General features: G+C 35.5%; 1 protein-coding gene across 1 annotated transcript in view; it reads right to left on the bottom strand.

The window, feature by feature from the left end:
• Positions 1-1,247: 1,247 nt before the first annotated feature.
• Positions 1,248-15,896, bottom strand: part of LOC114541096 — a 39,719-nt gene continuing 25,070 nt past the window's right edge. The window contains exons 9-17 of the mRNA XM_028561075.1: positions 14,771-15,072; positions 14,552-14,687; positions 13,909-14,196; positions 13,398-13,688; positions 13,204-13,279; positions 2,406-2,703; positions 2,161-2,218; positions 1,963-2,019; positions 1,248-1,594 (exon numbers count right to left, since the gene is read on the bottom strand). Coding sequence (XP_028416876.1) covers positions 1,248-1,594; positions 1,963-2,019; positions 2,161-2,218; positions 2,406-2,703; positions 13,204-13,279; positions 13,398-13,688; positions 13,909-14,196; positions 14,552-14,687; positions 14,771-15,072 — 1,853 coding nt within the window. The remainder of the gene's footprint in view (positions 1,595-1,962; positions 2,020-2,160; positions 2,219-2,405; positions 2,704-13,203; positions 13,280-13,397; positions 13,689-13,908; positions 14,197-14,551; positions 14,688-14,770; positions 15,073-15,896) is intronic.

Genomic DNA, 15,896 nt, shown 5'->3' with positions numbered 1-15,896 from the left:
TTTCATAGTTACCTCGTAGGATTCATAGGGACATATTTTTATAACCTAACTCAGTTGTATCCAGCGATAAAAAAGTTGATTCATCACATAAAAAAATAATTATAATGTATGTATTCATTGCCATCGTTTGATGTAGTTTTAAAACGAGAATGGGAGTTGATGGAAGTTAATGCAAGTCACAAGACATGTTTAACTCCGCCTGTCCGCCGTCAAAAACGTCAGTAATCGTCAGTACTCTTCAACTTTGGACTTTCGCAATTTTGGTAGTGAGCGGTCTAACGCAAGTGAGACTTGCAACTCACATCAACTCGCATTAATCATGAGACAGTGAACAAATCATTGTGAATTAGACAGAATTTCAAAGCATGGTGTAATATTTTAATAGCTAGCCTACTTACTGTGAAGATACAGAAGAATGACAATAAACGCTGATAATTTCCACTCGTAGTACTTGGAAAACATATTTTCTTTTTTAAAAGTCGATTTATCGACAAAGATTTCCGCAGTAAAGATGTAAGTTTAAACGAAGCCGGTAGACGAACTAAATCGTTGATGTTGCGAAGATAAATATTCATAAAACTCAGTGTGAAGTCTGAATGTTGCTTTCATGATCCCAAACAAACAAAACATCTGACATTCTTTAACAGTTTTAGCAAATTGCGTTTTGTTCTTGTTCAATTACTGTATATAATGGCATCAATCATAAATCTATCATCTTTCTCAAAAGCTATGTAAAATTGTAAATGACATGGTCATGTTATATTAAGAGAAATGATCCTTTCTAGACCTAATTTGTTTTCGATGAGTCTATTTTAAAAATTAAATAAGCAACAGTTATTTATGGTCTGTGGCCTTATTTATTTGTTTTCCGGTATGCGTAGTTTAGCACTGTCTATATGATTTATTCTCCATGTTATATCTTTCGCCATTTCTTGCTTATATGTCGTATGTCATTTGGTTATATAGGTCTTAGCATTTCTCAATGACTTTCATCAATTTATAATTATTCAAGCCTCGAAATCTTGTTGTGTAATGTATTAAATGCTCACTGATCATATGTATTTAATATTCATAATTGCCTGTTGGCACTTTCCATCAACCAATGGTGATAAAACGATAAGGTCAAAATATGAGCTTAAACCAACAGGTGGTCTTAACTAGATTATAGATAACACCTGGACGTCCTCATTTCATATTGATGAATTTTATTGTAAAGTTTATTGTAAATGTTCCGTGCAAAAGCCTGTTTATAATCCAGTTTCCTTCTGGTTTTCGTATTCTTGCGGTCTTTGATTCAGATGACTATAAACATGATCATCTTCGTCCTTTCCAGGTCTTTTAAGAGCTGTATACGTCGACTGTTCATTCTCCACTTGTTCATAATTGTCAACGTCATCTTTGTTAGGATTTTCATAAATATCTTTGGAACAGTCTTTGGTCTTCCTCTCCAAATTTCCCGTAGTGCTTGACGATTTGAGACGATGAACTCGTTGAAACAAATAAGCGATAATAATGAGTAAAATGACCAGAATAATTATTAATACTATAATTCCCACAAGATGATTATCGCGACCTTCGCCCTCTCCTTGAGCTCCTGAAAGGAAGAGGAAAAATTAGAAAGATGCAACCCAGAATACAACAAAATTTACACTCCGTTTAGGACTCATTTCAAGACCCTGAAATCCTCTGTTGTAGAACTGTAACCGATGCAAAAAGCTCTGGAAACTACACAAGTTATTTTCTCTCCCTAATTTAGTTTGTAAATTACCTGTAAGTTTCACAACTGAAATTGTATGAGCAGTTTTTCTAAATCGATCTTGAATATTGCAAATATGTTTTCCAAAACTTTTTTCGTCTTTTATTGTTACAACCAGAACAGAACTGCGATAAGGGGTATTCTTTTCTATAAAACTCTCCAGAGCCTTTCCATCTTTTTCCCAACTGAAACTGATCGGTGCCCACCTTCCTTTGCCATTACGTCACCACTGGACATGTTGGTTAACACACGAGGGGCACCACCTGACGAAAAGAAACACAGTTATACATTCCAAGTTAACTAATGAGCAGGTTGGGGGCATGTAGAATTAAATCTATAATAAACGTAAACATACCATGTTTTTTCTGCTCAAAAAATAAGGTGTTGTAATTTATATGCAATACCTGAGTTTATGCTAAGGGTTGTCGATGAAGGACTCCAATCAGTGGAGTAAAATTCACCCTTAAACGAAATATTTAGGACAGACAGATATAGAGTGGACGAAAAATAGGTTTACGGATATTAGGATATTAGATATAAGGGTATGAGGATATAAGATATTGAGATATGTTAGTGAAAATGCATAAGGATCACTTAGTGTTATTGAATATATTTGTCTATCCTAATGTATCACCATTATTAGCAATACCTTGTCATCAAGAAAGATCCTTTGAAAAATACTGTAACTTGCTCCAGACTCCAGTGGTCCATTATAATAATTATTTGTTGTTGATCTTCGTCTTCGTGTTGTTTGAAAACTTGTATTTCCACCATCACCAAGTATAAACATGTTTTCATCTCTGGTTTTTATGACGGCAGCAATATAAGGTTTTGGTTCAGCTGACGTTTTAGCTTCTTTGTATGTCACTAGATCATTGTTATCGTAACTGCTGGGTGATGGAAGTTTGTCATTGCCTTCTATTCTTAAAGCCACAACGTAAAAATATCTAAAAATATTTTGTTTGTTAAGTAAAAACAAAGTCTCCAGTCGGTCGTCCAAATAATTTCTTCCATGCAATTATGTAAAATATTGCTTTTAGGAACGCCAAATTTGAACTTACGTAAAATTTTCTGAAGGCATTTGTAACGAGAAAGTTAATGTAGTTTCTGTTCTGTTTGTGGCCAGCTTTGTTCCTTCTGTAAAATAAATAACATCAGTGATATGAATTTGAATGTCAGTATTTAGGTGTACAACGAATCTGTGAAATATAGGCCCTACCTCCATTTGTAAATATTCCTTGACTTTTACTGTAGTTTCCTCGACCAACTTTAGTACTTGCTAGAACACGAACAAAATATTTGGTTGAGGCATTCAAACTGTCGATGACCAACATCATCTTCGCTGTAGTATGTTCTTTAAAGCAAGGTTTAGTTTCTTCATGTGAGATACACACAGTATAAATGACGATCACGCCATTTCTTTTCTCTTCTTCAGGAGGATTCCACGTGACTGATAATGAGGATGAACTTTCTGCAGTGACTGTGACGTTCAGTGGAGGACCTTCTGGAGCTGGAAATTTAGTAATAAGTTGTTTGTTTGGGTTTGTTTTAGAAAGTGTTTGTATTATATGATCACCCGCCTCAATTACCGATGAAGCCGATGCCTCGAAACCACGTTAATTAAGAGATTATACATCATTCTTACCATCCTCTCGTGTTGAAAACATAATAGTTCTCGCAATTTCACTAAAACCATCCTTGTTTCCAGCAGCTACAGATATTTCATAACTTGTGTATGGAGTGAGCTTATCTATTTTATATTCATTTATTTTTCCCGTGGTTGTATTTAGAATAAGTGAGTCGTTTTTTCTTCATTTTAATCCAAAATCTTGATACGCTGGTAAATCCTTGATTCTCAGGATCAATCCACGATATTTCAGCACTTCGTGACTTGATGTTAAAGGCCGTGATGTCTCTTGGTTGGTCTGGATATAAAGCTGTTAAGAATAAGAATAAAATGATATAAATGTCCTCTCTAAATTATTATTGCCAACTCTTTATTAAAGCCTTGATGGAATATAAAGTAATGTATAACTTACTGTCACCACAAATCTCAACTCTCATACAAGGTTGAACTTCATTTGATAATGGAATAAACCGTAAAGCTCTTGTTGTTATGACATTTAAACTTCTTATGGCTACGTCATTAGCATTCTTGTTGCCTTGAAATATCTATTAAAATGTGTAAAATTAAGTAAATATCTCTTTTATTGAGTTGATTATACCGTTCTTGAAATATTTAAAGCTAATGATAATAACGTACACAGTCTAAAGAATGTTTTGCTTATTTGCTATGAGAGATTTTAAAACAAAAAATATGTCCATATCAACTACGATTTTTAGAGGCTTTTGTATTCCAAAGTAGCTAGTCTAGTGAAAACATCAAACTAGAACAAAAAAATTACCGTCCTATTTTGCACTCGTCTCCAGTTTACCAGGTCAACAGTGTAATTAAGGTTAAATGATATCAACCATTTAGAGCCAGTGGCTGTGCTATCGCCAAATGTCGCTATAGCATATAACACGTAAAGTCTTCCCAGGTCCACTTGAAGATAATGTTTATCATCTGAGATAGAAGCACACCAAGAACTACCACTAGATGTTCTTGCATTAGAAGCTCTGTGACCTTCTGAAGAGGCAGTGAATGACGAATCTGGAAATCTTTCTTTGTCTTCTAACAAAGGATTGTCGCAAATATAACCTGAAATAACGAATGTTAATCCATACTTGTTCACGTAACCTGCACCAGTATATCCAGAATATACTTACATTTGATGTAAGAAAGCTGTGAACAAATTTGTTGAGAAGTTGTAAGTGAACATTGAGACAAGTGATTCTCTTCGCCATCACAGTCAATGCTTCCAGAAAATACTTCTTTCTTGCTAGACATAGCAGTCTTATTAACAACAGAGGTTGCTCGTGTATAACCCAGTTGACGACAAACAACATCCTTAGCGTTGTTCTTCAAACTCTGCCAACAAACAGTGTTGGTTCCAGTATAATTCACATCTATTTGTATAAAACCCTCGTTTGGTAGAGATGAGTCGAGACAGATGCACGTTATCCACTACAAAAACAACAATAGTAAATGTTTACGTATTTTAAAAATAATTCTTCTCGCGTATTTCTAAGCTACCAATAAATAAACATCTGATTTTCTTGAGCGTAAATAAGTACCAACTTAATAAATTTGCTATTCCGCAATTCTTACGTCATATCGAGGACAAAAGCTACATATTATCTTTATATTCACAATGGTCGAGGACCTATGGTGAATTCATTTGGGCCAATAACCAATAGCGCTCAGTTGTATCTTTTGTGTAAATAAGGAACAATTTTATCGCTTAATCGCATGAATTGATATTTAATTTAAATAGCTATAAAATATCCCACGCAGACGCAGGTTTCTAGGTGAGGTTTTTTGGGGGCTAGGGGGTTTAACGTTTGAGGGTGGTCCCAGTTAGTATTATTTGCGCTCTTGCACTTCACAGGAGAAACATGCATTAAATACTCAGCGCTCCAATGCAACTTCAATCCAAATCAAACATACCACATAATGAATATTGTTTTGATGTATCAATACATTGATATTCAAAGTAAAGATATTTTTTCAATCCAGGACACAGATCATCAGAGAACAAGGTTTATCCACAGTTATTTACACTCATGTTGACCATCACATTGTTTCTTAACAAGACATGTTACATCAACTGTACAACTATAATCATCACTCAAACCACATGTCTTTGAGTCAGACAATCCACGGTAAGATGCAGTCTTAACCACCATGAACTGATCTTTAGGACAAGTTACATTCTCTGTCGTTTTTCCATAAACATGTCACTGAACCTTGAAAATAAAAATTGATGCAGGGACTGTGTGTGGTCTTCCAAATTTGAAATCCGCTTCTTATTATCTCTAACAACTACTGCCGCCACGAAAGATCGTTAAGGGTGGTGGCATATATTTATTTATTATGTGTATAGAGATTTGTGCACAGCAGAATGATGAAAAAATTATTTCAAATTGTATTTTATTTTGTATGGCGTCAAAATATAGGATATTACATTCAGCACAATATAAAGTCTTTCGGAAAGAATATTTAACTTCTACTGAACAAGATTACAAAGTAACTGAACGGTAATAGATATATTTTAATGCATAAAATTTCGATTTTTGTTGCTCGCTGTGTTTTTGTATATTTGAAAGCGTGTCGTTGTGAAATTGATCCATCTTTATACACATTTAATAAGCAGATTGCTTCATGGTTGGCTCGTTTGTCACGATTTTTATTATCCACTCGATGTGAAATATCGCAAACTCCCTCGTTGGCTACGCTCACTTGTTCGTGTTGAAATCCTTCACAACTCGTGCATAAAAATTGCACACACTCGCCAACTACGAAGTAATCTCTGTATTTATTCGTCCTTCAGCATTATTACTTATTAGTATATTTTGAAATTGATTGTTTTTACGGTCTGCCAAAGCCTGGTTTCCATATGACGCCGACGTCGGAAAGTATCATTATCCGTGATTATTGAAGAGTGAAATATTTTGTCTTTCTGAAATAATTTTCTCCTTGGATGATTACAGACAATGAGTCGGCGACAGGTCGGCGTCATATGGAAACCCTGCAGGTTTAACATGAATGATTTGACCACACCCCCCCCCCCCACTTAACAATCTTCCGCGGCCCTTGACTACTATCGAAATTAAATCCGTCTCAGACAATTGCAACGCTGGCAGGCTGTACGAAAAGATCGTACAGAAACTTACCAAAAATTAAGCGTTTATTCTCCCCGTCTACACAGCTTACGTTTGTTTTTATGTATCCATCAGGGTCAGCACACCTTCTTGCAGAATCATCGTTAAGTCCAGATAAACCCCCCCAAGAGGTTTGTTTTATAACCCGTTTGTCAGCACAGGCAGATTTTTCTATAGTTTTTGGGTAGCAGGAACGTAAAGGTAAAACATTTCATCAAACCTCTCTTATCAAATATAGCAAGACATCCTTGTCTTTTCAAATTCAACATGGCGCCATTATCACGAAACCGAAACTGAGCAGCTGGATCCAGACAGTTGTTGGAGAGTTCAAGAAAAGACATGTTACCCCAGCTCGAGCCTTGTGACTGTATTCGTGCTGTGTCATTGATACACTTTCCTGTCTTGATATGTTTCACAAAGAAACCAATAGAACCTGAAAAAACATAAAAATGCAAACGTAGACGACAATAAAACCTTTCGATTCACGTTACGAATACATTTTAGACTTGGAAATCGTTTGCTCTCAGCACAAAATAGAGGAGGAGATTAACTTTCATGATAGCGACGCTCACAGACGTTATTATGGCGTAATTATGACGTATTATCGTGTATTCCACTGGTGCACAAATTTATGCATGCTCTCTATTGGTTAAAATCAAATTTATAAACAGAAATAGGAGGCACACAGAGAAATAATGTGGAACTATGTTGACAATCTTTTTCAGTGAAAGCCATATTCGGCAAGCAAGGTATTTCAAATCTGTAGTAAAAAAACCTGGTCATGGTGTATATTGTAGAAGCTATATCAAAATTTTGCATTTAAAAATGCACATGCATGCACAGGAATATGCATTTAAAAAACTATGTTTTAAAATAATCTAAAATACGTAATCTTAATTGGCGCATTTTGAAAAAGTATAAAATATTAGGCCGTTGATTAAGCACAGTTTATTTATTAAATAGGAAATTGCAACGAGAAAATTGCATTCCATTTACTTGATATAAACGCAAACATTCATCACAAACCGTTACCGTTCACTCAAACTTAACTAGATGCACATGAGTTGCGTACTTTACGTTTTAGTTTAGATTGCTTTACTTCATTTAGATTGCAATTTAAACACATGCAGCGTATGACGGAATGGTTTTGGTAAGCAAATGTAAGATAGCGAGGATATACAAGGAGCCCAACCATAGCACGTCAATCCGCGTCAAGCTGGAATCATTAACACAATGTATTAGCACTTGAAGTATTTCAGTCTTGTTTCAAGAACATACTGTAGTTGTTCACTAGTATTGTAGATACGTTGCTTCCTTGTTTGGTGATATAATAATACATGGCTGACTGCAATGCATACTTCATCACTGAGTGATAACGAGGCTAATTATATCGATCAACGTACATTAGTACTTCAAACTTACCCTGAAGAAAAAGGAGAATGAAAATGAAAACTGCTAAATTCTGTTGAAGACGCTTGAAAAACATCTTTTCAATCCAGCAGATCTAAAACGACTCTGTGAAATGCAAAGGCGGAAGATGAAACTGAATCATTGTAGCGAAGATAAATATTCAGAGGAACTCAGTGTGAAGTCGGAATGTTTACTGTTTAATAACGTACTAAAAATCAAACAATCATACTCGTAGAAAAAATAAATAAATTTGCTTTCTCCTTTCTCGCCAAATTAGCCTTTATCGTCGTTCGTACATGTGTTCACTCTGGTAAAGAAAATGGCTGGCCCAAACCCAAATATGAATGCAACGTATTTATTTAAGAGATTATATATGCAAAAGACTTTACTGTAAACGCGTGTTTTTTATTTTACACGGCCGGTGCAAGAATACATATAATTACAATGAAATATTTGGCAGTAAATATAAAGTTAAAGATATGTTGATAAGTCACAAACACCTAAATTCCATTTTAATAGCGGTAACAATTATTACGAATAAGTCAGTGCAGTTTTTGAAGGAAACTTTGTGAAGAATTATCAACCCTCGTTTGGTAGAGATGAGTCTGACAGATCCACGTCATCCACTACAAAAAAAACAATAGTAAATGGGCACATAATTTCAATTGAAGAATCCTTCTCGGGTATTTCTTAGCTACCAATATATAAACTTCTTATTTTCTTGAGCGTAATTAAATACCAACTTGATGAATTTGCTATTCCGCAATTATCACGTTATATCCAGGACAAAAGCTACATATTATCTTCATATTCACGATGGTTGAGGATCTATGGTGATTTCATTTGGGCCAATAACAAATAGCGCTCAGTTATATCTTTTAGTATAAATCAGAAACAATTATATCACTTAATCGCATGCACTGACATTTAATTTAAATAGCTAGAAAATATCCCACGCAGACGCAGGTTTCTACAAGTGAGCTTTTGGGGTTTTGAAGTTTTTGGGTTTGGGGAGTTTAAATCTTGAGGGTTGCCCTAGTCAGTATTATTTTGTGCTCTTGCACTTCGCACGAGAAACATGCATCAAATATTCAGCACTCCAATGCAACTTCAATCCAAATCAAACATACCACATAATGAATATTGTTTTGATGTATCAATACATTGATATTCAAAGTAAAGATATTTGTTCAATCCAGGACACAGATCATCAGAGAACAAGGTTTTATCCACAGTTATTTTACACTCATGTTGACCATCACATTGTTTCTTAACAAGACATGTTACATCAACTGTACAACTATAATCATCACTCAAACCACATGTCTTTGAGTCAGACAATCCACGGTAAGAAGCAGTCTTGACCACCATGAACTGATCTTTAGGACAGGCGACATTCTCAGTCGTTTTTCCATAACATGTCACTGAACCTTAGAAATAATAGTTCGAAATGCAAAGATTTTTTGAATTGAAAATATAATTTTATCTGAGCCCGAGACTGAGAGTAGCGAACAACAACAACAATCAATAATTGAAAGTAACTTGGAGATATTCCAGGATAGCAAAACTTTGAATGGTTATCATGATCAATTAAGTAGTGAAAACATGTCTGAATAAATTCATTTTTAAAACGAGTAACTTTTACATGACCAAAATATACTGTTGCTGCAAGTTCCGCATCTATCCTTCTTTGTACAAATCACAAGCACATAAATACAAATATCGTTGAACTGCGTGTGGTGTATTTGGTTCATGCATATTGAACAATTCATTGACCATTGGAAGTTTGAACGAATTGAGTCGTGATGATAATTTGTATCCGCTTTGCAATCATTTATATGGCAACATGCACAAGACTAGAGTTGGAAATAGATGCTAAAACATTGCGTAAAAAGAAATAGGGAAAAGTCTATGTACAAACATATAATTTGACTTAAAAATACATGCATGATTATATAGTCAGGTATATAATCCATCGCAATTATCGCTACTCTGGTAATTTAATCTATGAAAATTATTTAATTAATAAAATATTACATTCACGACACAAAGCGAGAATAGTTTGGAGTTTTTGGTGTGGCAGAATAATTTATAGCGTATCCATGAAACAATTATTTCCTCTTTAAGACAAGAGACCTAATATGTCTTGTCTTGACAATTAATAGTTCGGTCATGAGCTGGTGTCGTATGTGAACTAATATATAGATACATATGACTTTATTAAATCTCATTACAAACTATTACCGTAATATTCTGTATTATCGCCTGTTTTCACTATGTACTCACCCTATATACGCTGATACACAGTGAGTAGCTTTGTCAATCAGATTTTAGCGATGAGTTGATATATACAGTATATATCAGTTTTAATTGTCAATATTTTATGCGCGGCCATCCACATAAGTATGGTATATGTAACTGAATATTTACTATATATATAGTGTTGTGGCAAAAACTTACCAAAGTTGAAACGTTTATCCTCGGCGTTATTACAATTTGCTGTCAATCCAATGTAGGGATCAATTCCTTCTTTTTGAGCAAGCGGGGCGTGTGTTTTAGGGACTGCACACCAGTTCTTAAATGAGCTCTTGCCATAACCTCTATAATATACAGATAAACCTCCCCAAGAGGTCTGGGTTATACGACGTTAGATTTTCCTTCCAGGATCTTGCGCACAGGCAGAAACATCTAATTTTGTTGGATCGGGTGGAACGTAAAGATAAAACATATCAAGACCAAAGCCAGAACCATATTTAGCATAAGCCGCAAGACATCCTTGTCTTTTCAAATTCAACATGGCGCCATTATCACGAAACTGAAACTGAGCAGCTGGATCCAGACAGTTGTTGGAGAGTTCAAGAAAAGACAGGCTGCCCCAGTACGATCCTTGTAACTGTATTCGTGCTGTGTCATAGATACACTTTCCTGTCTTCGCATGTTTTACAAAGAAACCAGCAACACCTGAAAAATCATAGGACAAAATAGAAGAGAAGAGTAGCCTTCAGAGAGAGAGCAGTTTGAATTACTTGATGCGCAAACACTCATCACAAACCTTTACCTTTTACTCAACATTAACTAGGTGCACATGAGTTGCGTACTATACGTTTTAGTTTAGATTGCTTTACTTAATTTAGACACAATTAAATGCAATTTAAACACAGCGTATGACGGAATGGTTTGTGTAAGCAAATATAAGAGAGCGAAGATATATGCAAGGAGCCCAACCATAGCACGTCAATCTGCGTCAGGCTGGAATCATTAACATAATACATTAGCACTTGAAGTATTTGAGTCTTGTTTCAAAAACATACTGTAGTTGTTCACTAGTGAAGTAGATACGCTGCTTCCTTGTTGCATGATAACGTTTTTTCCTTCATCAAGTGATAACAAGGCTAATTATATCGATCAACATACATTAGTACTTCAAACTTACCCTGAAGACAAAGGAGAATGAAAATAAAAACTGCTAAATTCTGTTGAAGACGCTTGAAATACATCTTTTCAATCCAGCAGATCTAAAACGACTCTGTGAAATGCAAAGGCGGAAGATGAAACTGAATCATTGTAGCGAAGATAAATATTTAGAGAAACTCAGTGGGAAGTCGGAATGTTTACTGTTTAATAACGTACTAAATTTATATCTAACAATCTTGAACAATGAGATATGTTTCAAACAGGATTCTGACAAAATTCTTGATAGAACAGTCAGTGTTGAAATCTGTTTGAAAGGGAAATTACGTGCAGGTTTTTTCGATAGACTGTGTCAGTTGTGCTCTGAAATCGATCATGAATATAACAAATGTATTTCCCTACAGGCATGTCCTTTACAATGAATCCATCCAGTCGCGATCGCGTCTGATTTTTTTCCCAGACGAACGTGATTGGTGGTTCACCTTCAGCAAAACACAGCAGGTCTGACAAGATTACCTTCCTTTGCCATTCCGCCAACACTGTATGGATATGTTTGCTAACACACGAGGGACCCCAACTAGCATAGCTATCTGCAAAAAAATTACTCAAAATACGAGTAATTTCTATTAAAAGAATGAGTTGAATTGAGTTACTCAAACAAATTGCTTCGACGGAAACTCAACAATTACTCACCCACTGTGGACGACGGCCATTAATTCGTTATTGTGAGTAACACAACAATGAAATAGATAAGTTTGACTTTATAGAGAATATATATAAGGAATTAATTGTGCCCTTAGAAAAATTTCACAATGTGAAATTGCACGTGTGAATTCGAAACTTTGTGAATTCTCACATGTGAAGTAATTCTTCAAATATTTTCTCCAATATGTATTAAGCAATACACTGAGTTAGTAATTCCAACTCCGTAGTTCAGTAAATAGAATATTTTAATTTACTCATTGATGAGTAAAGAGTTGTCTTTACTCAAGAGATTTTGATAAAATACGAGTTTTGATCTACTCAAAAAAAAGAGTGAAATTATCCCAACGAGAAAAGGGGCAAAACGAACTCAATTTTTTGAGTAGTTAGTTCAGATTACATAAAATACGAGTAAAATTTACTCAAACATAAAAAATGCTCTTTTTTTCTTCTTGCAAAAAAACCCCTGAGTTTTCCCCAAAGCTTTTTTACTTTACCGGCAATATCTGTGTTTGTGGTAAGGGTCGGTCTTGGCGCTGGTGTTTCTGTCTTCGATAGAGGACTCCAATCAGTGGAGTAAAATTCACCCTTTAATGAAATATTTAGGACAGACAGTGGACAAAAAAAGGTTTACGTATGAACAGGATATGATATATCAAAAGTGCTTTGGAGGAGATTGTTAGTGAAAATACAAAAGGGTCACTTGGTGTTGTTGTCTTTCCTAATGTATCATCTACTACTCAGCAATACCTTGTCATCAAGAAAGATCCTTTGAAAAATACTGTAACTTGCTCCAGACTCCAGTGGTCCATTGTAATAATCAATTGTTGTTGATCTTCGTCTTCGTGTTGTTTGAAAACTTGTATTTCCACCATCACCAAGTATAAACATGTTTATACCCCTGCTTGTTATGACGGTTGCAATATAAGGTTTTGGTTTAGCTGACGTTTTAACTTCTTTGTACGTCACTAAATCATTGTAACTGCTGGATGGTCGAAGACTGTCGCTGCTTTTTCTCAATTTAAGAGCCACGACGTAAAAATACCTAAAACATATTCCGTTTGTTCAGTAAGAGATAAAGTCTGCAGTTGGTCATCGAAATAATTTCTTCCATGCAATTATCTGAAATATTGTTTTAGGAACGCCGGTTTTGAACTTACGTAAAATTTTCCGAAGGGATTTGTAACGAGAAAGTTAATGTAGTTTCTGTTCTCTTTGTTGCCATCTTTGTTCCTTCTGTATAATAGATAACATCAATGATATGAACTTAAATGTCGGTATTTAGGTTGTGATGTTAGCTTTCTCCTAAGGTGATGAGATCTAACAACGAAACTATGAAATATAGGCCCTATACCTCCATTTGTAAATATTCCCTGACTTTTACTGTAGTTTCCTCGACCAACTCTAGTACTTGCAAGAACACGAACAAAATATTTAGTTGAGGCATTCAAATTGTCGATGACCAACATCATCTTCTCTGTGGTATGTTCTTTAAAGCAAGGTTTAGTTTCTTCATGTGAGATGCACACAGTATAATTGACGATCACGCCATTTCTTTTCTCTTCTTCAGGAGGATCCCACGTGACTGATAATGAGGATGAACTTTCTGCAGTGACTTTCACGTTCAGTGGAGGACCTTCTGGAGCTGGAAATTTAATAGTAAGTTGTTTCTTTGGGTTCGTTTTAAAAAGTGTTTGTATATATGTAACAGATGAGGATATAATACGGCTGTGACAATACGCCACATCAAAAAGACATTGAATGTTGTTGTAAACTGGGTGATATGGTCACCATGCAGCCTCCTTTACACATGAAACAAATGTTGCGCGGGCACCGCGTTAAGGAATTATCCATTCACTTCTTACCCTCCTCTCCTGTCGAAAACACAATAGTATTCTCTTCACTAAAACCATCCTTGTTTCCAGCAGCTACAGATATTTCATAGCTTGTGTATGGAGTGAGCTTGTCTATTTTATATTCATTTATTTTTCCTGTGGTCATATTCAGGATAAGCGAGCCGTCTTTCTTTATTTTAATCCAAAATCTTGATACGCTGGTAAATCCTTGATTCTCAGGATCAATCCACGATATTTCAACACTTCGTGACTTGATGTTAAAGACGGTGAGGTTTCTAGGTTGGTCTGGGTATAAATCTGGCGTAAAAGAAAGCAAACATTGAAAAATATTTATCAATAATAATCGTAGCATCCACTTCCCAGTTTTGGCAAGGCGCTCGATTAATCGCGAAGTTTGTCGGTAATGACACATGAGCGTCGGCAAACCCACTGCAGTAAGCCGCTCTGTTGGCAAATCTTATGTGAACTGACCGAATGCCCTATGCTTTCTCTGGATAACTTCAAGTACCGCGTGTTCGTCGGTTGAACGTCGGAATTACAACCCTCAACCCCCAGTATAGATCCCAAGATAGTCACGTTAGCCACATAACCTCTGCCAATAACCTTCTAATTAAAATCTTTCCGGGCTTCGATACAAATAAACGTAACTTACTGTCACCACAGATCTCAACTCTCATACAAGGTTGAACTTCATGCGATAATGGAATAAAACGTAAAGCTCTTGTTGTTATGTCATTTAAACTTCTTTTTGCTGCATCATTGAAAGCATTTTTGTTTCCCTGAAAGATCTTCGAAAGTATTATACACTTAATGTATGATCCCAAAGGAAATAGTGAGTTTTTGGAAAACAAGGGTGTCACGTATCAATTACCTTGTGATTTTCAGTCTGAACTTGTTTCCAATTCGTTGAATCAACAGTGTAATTTAAGTTGTAAGTCTTCACCCATTTGGCACTGGTACTGTCACCAAACGTTGTCACATTATATAACACATAAAGTTTTCCTAAGTTTACTTGAAGATAATGTTTGCCATCTGAGACAGAAGCACACCAAGAACTACCACTAGATATCCTTGCATCAGAAGCTCTGTGACCCTCTGAAGAAACTGAGGCAGTGAATGACGAATCTGGAAATCTTTCTTTGTCTTCTAACAGAGGGTTGTCGCAAATATGACCTGAAATACGAAGATCATTTGTGATTGTCTTTCATTTTCTCGCTTCAAAGCTTACATTTTATGAATAACAACTTAAGGTGGGAGTTGTGATCGAACATTGAGGTAAATCCCCGAGGACATTAGTACAGTTTATACTTCCAGAGAATATTTCATCTTTGGTAGTTGATAGGAGGGGTGTATTAACAACAGAGTCTAATGCAAACAACATGCTTGTTTCGTTATTCAAACTTCCAGCACAAACACGCTCCGCTTTGTCTCCCCTTGGTCAATTGCTAAAATTTATGGTCGTATTTCTCTAGAAATTTTACCACGGGTCACTCAGACCTTCTACACCTTTAGTATTTTGGTATCGTCACTACCTTGAAGTAAATGGGAAAACATGATCAAATATTTTGTGGCCTTGATTTCGTATGAAATTTTGCTGCGCCTAAACATATTTATAGTCGGTACACATGTACATACCGCAAACATCGTTATAATTTTTCACATCATTAAAACATCGATATTCAAAGTAAAGATATTTTTTCAATCCAGGACACAGATCATCAGAGAACAAGGTTTTATCCACAGTTATTTTACACTCATGTTGACCATCACATTGTTTCTTAACAAGACATGTTACATCAACTGTACAACTATAATCATCACTCAAACCACATGTCTTTGAGTCAGACAATCCACGGTAAGATGCAGTCTTAACCACCATTAACTGATCTTTAGGACAGGCGACATTCTCTGTCGTATTTCCATAACATGTCACTGAACCTTGATAAGGATAACACGAAATATAGAGCTCGATCGATACTTAAAAAGATGAAGTGAGT

Source organism: Dendronephthya gigantea, unplaced genomic scaffold (genome assembly GCF_004324835.1).
Source record: "Dendronephthya gigantea isolate DGI-Jeju-01 unplaced genomic scaffold, DenGig_1.0 000265F, whole genome shotgun sequence".
NCBI classification, from domain to species: Eukaryota; Metazoa; Cnidaria; class Anthozoa; order Malacalcyonacea; family Nephtheidae; genus Dendronephthya; species Dendronephthya gigantea.
Note: the sequence above shows the minus strand (reverse complement) of the source record. Positions and strands in the feature narration are given on the sequence as shown.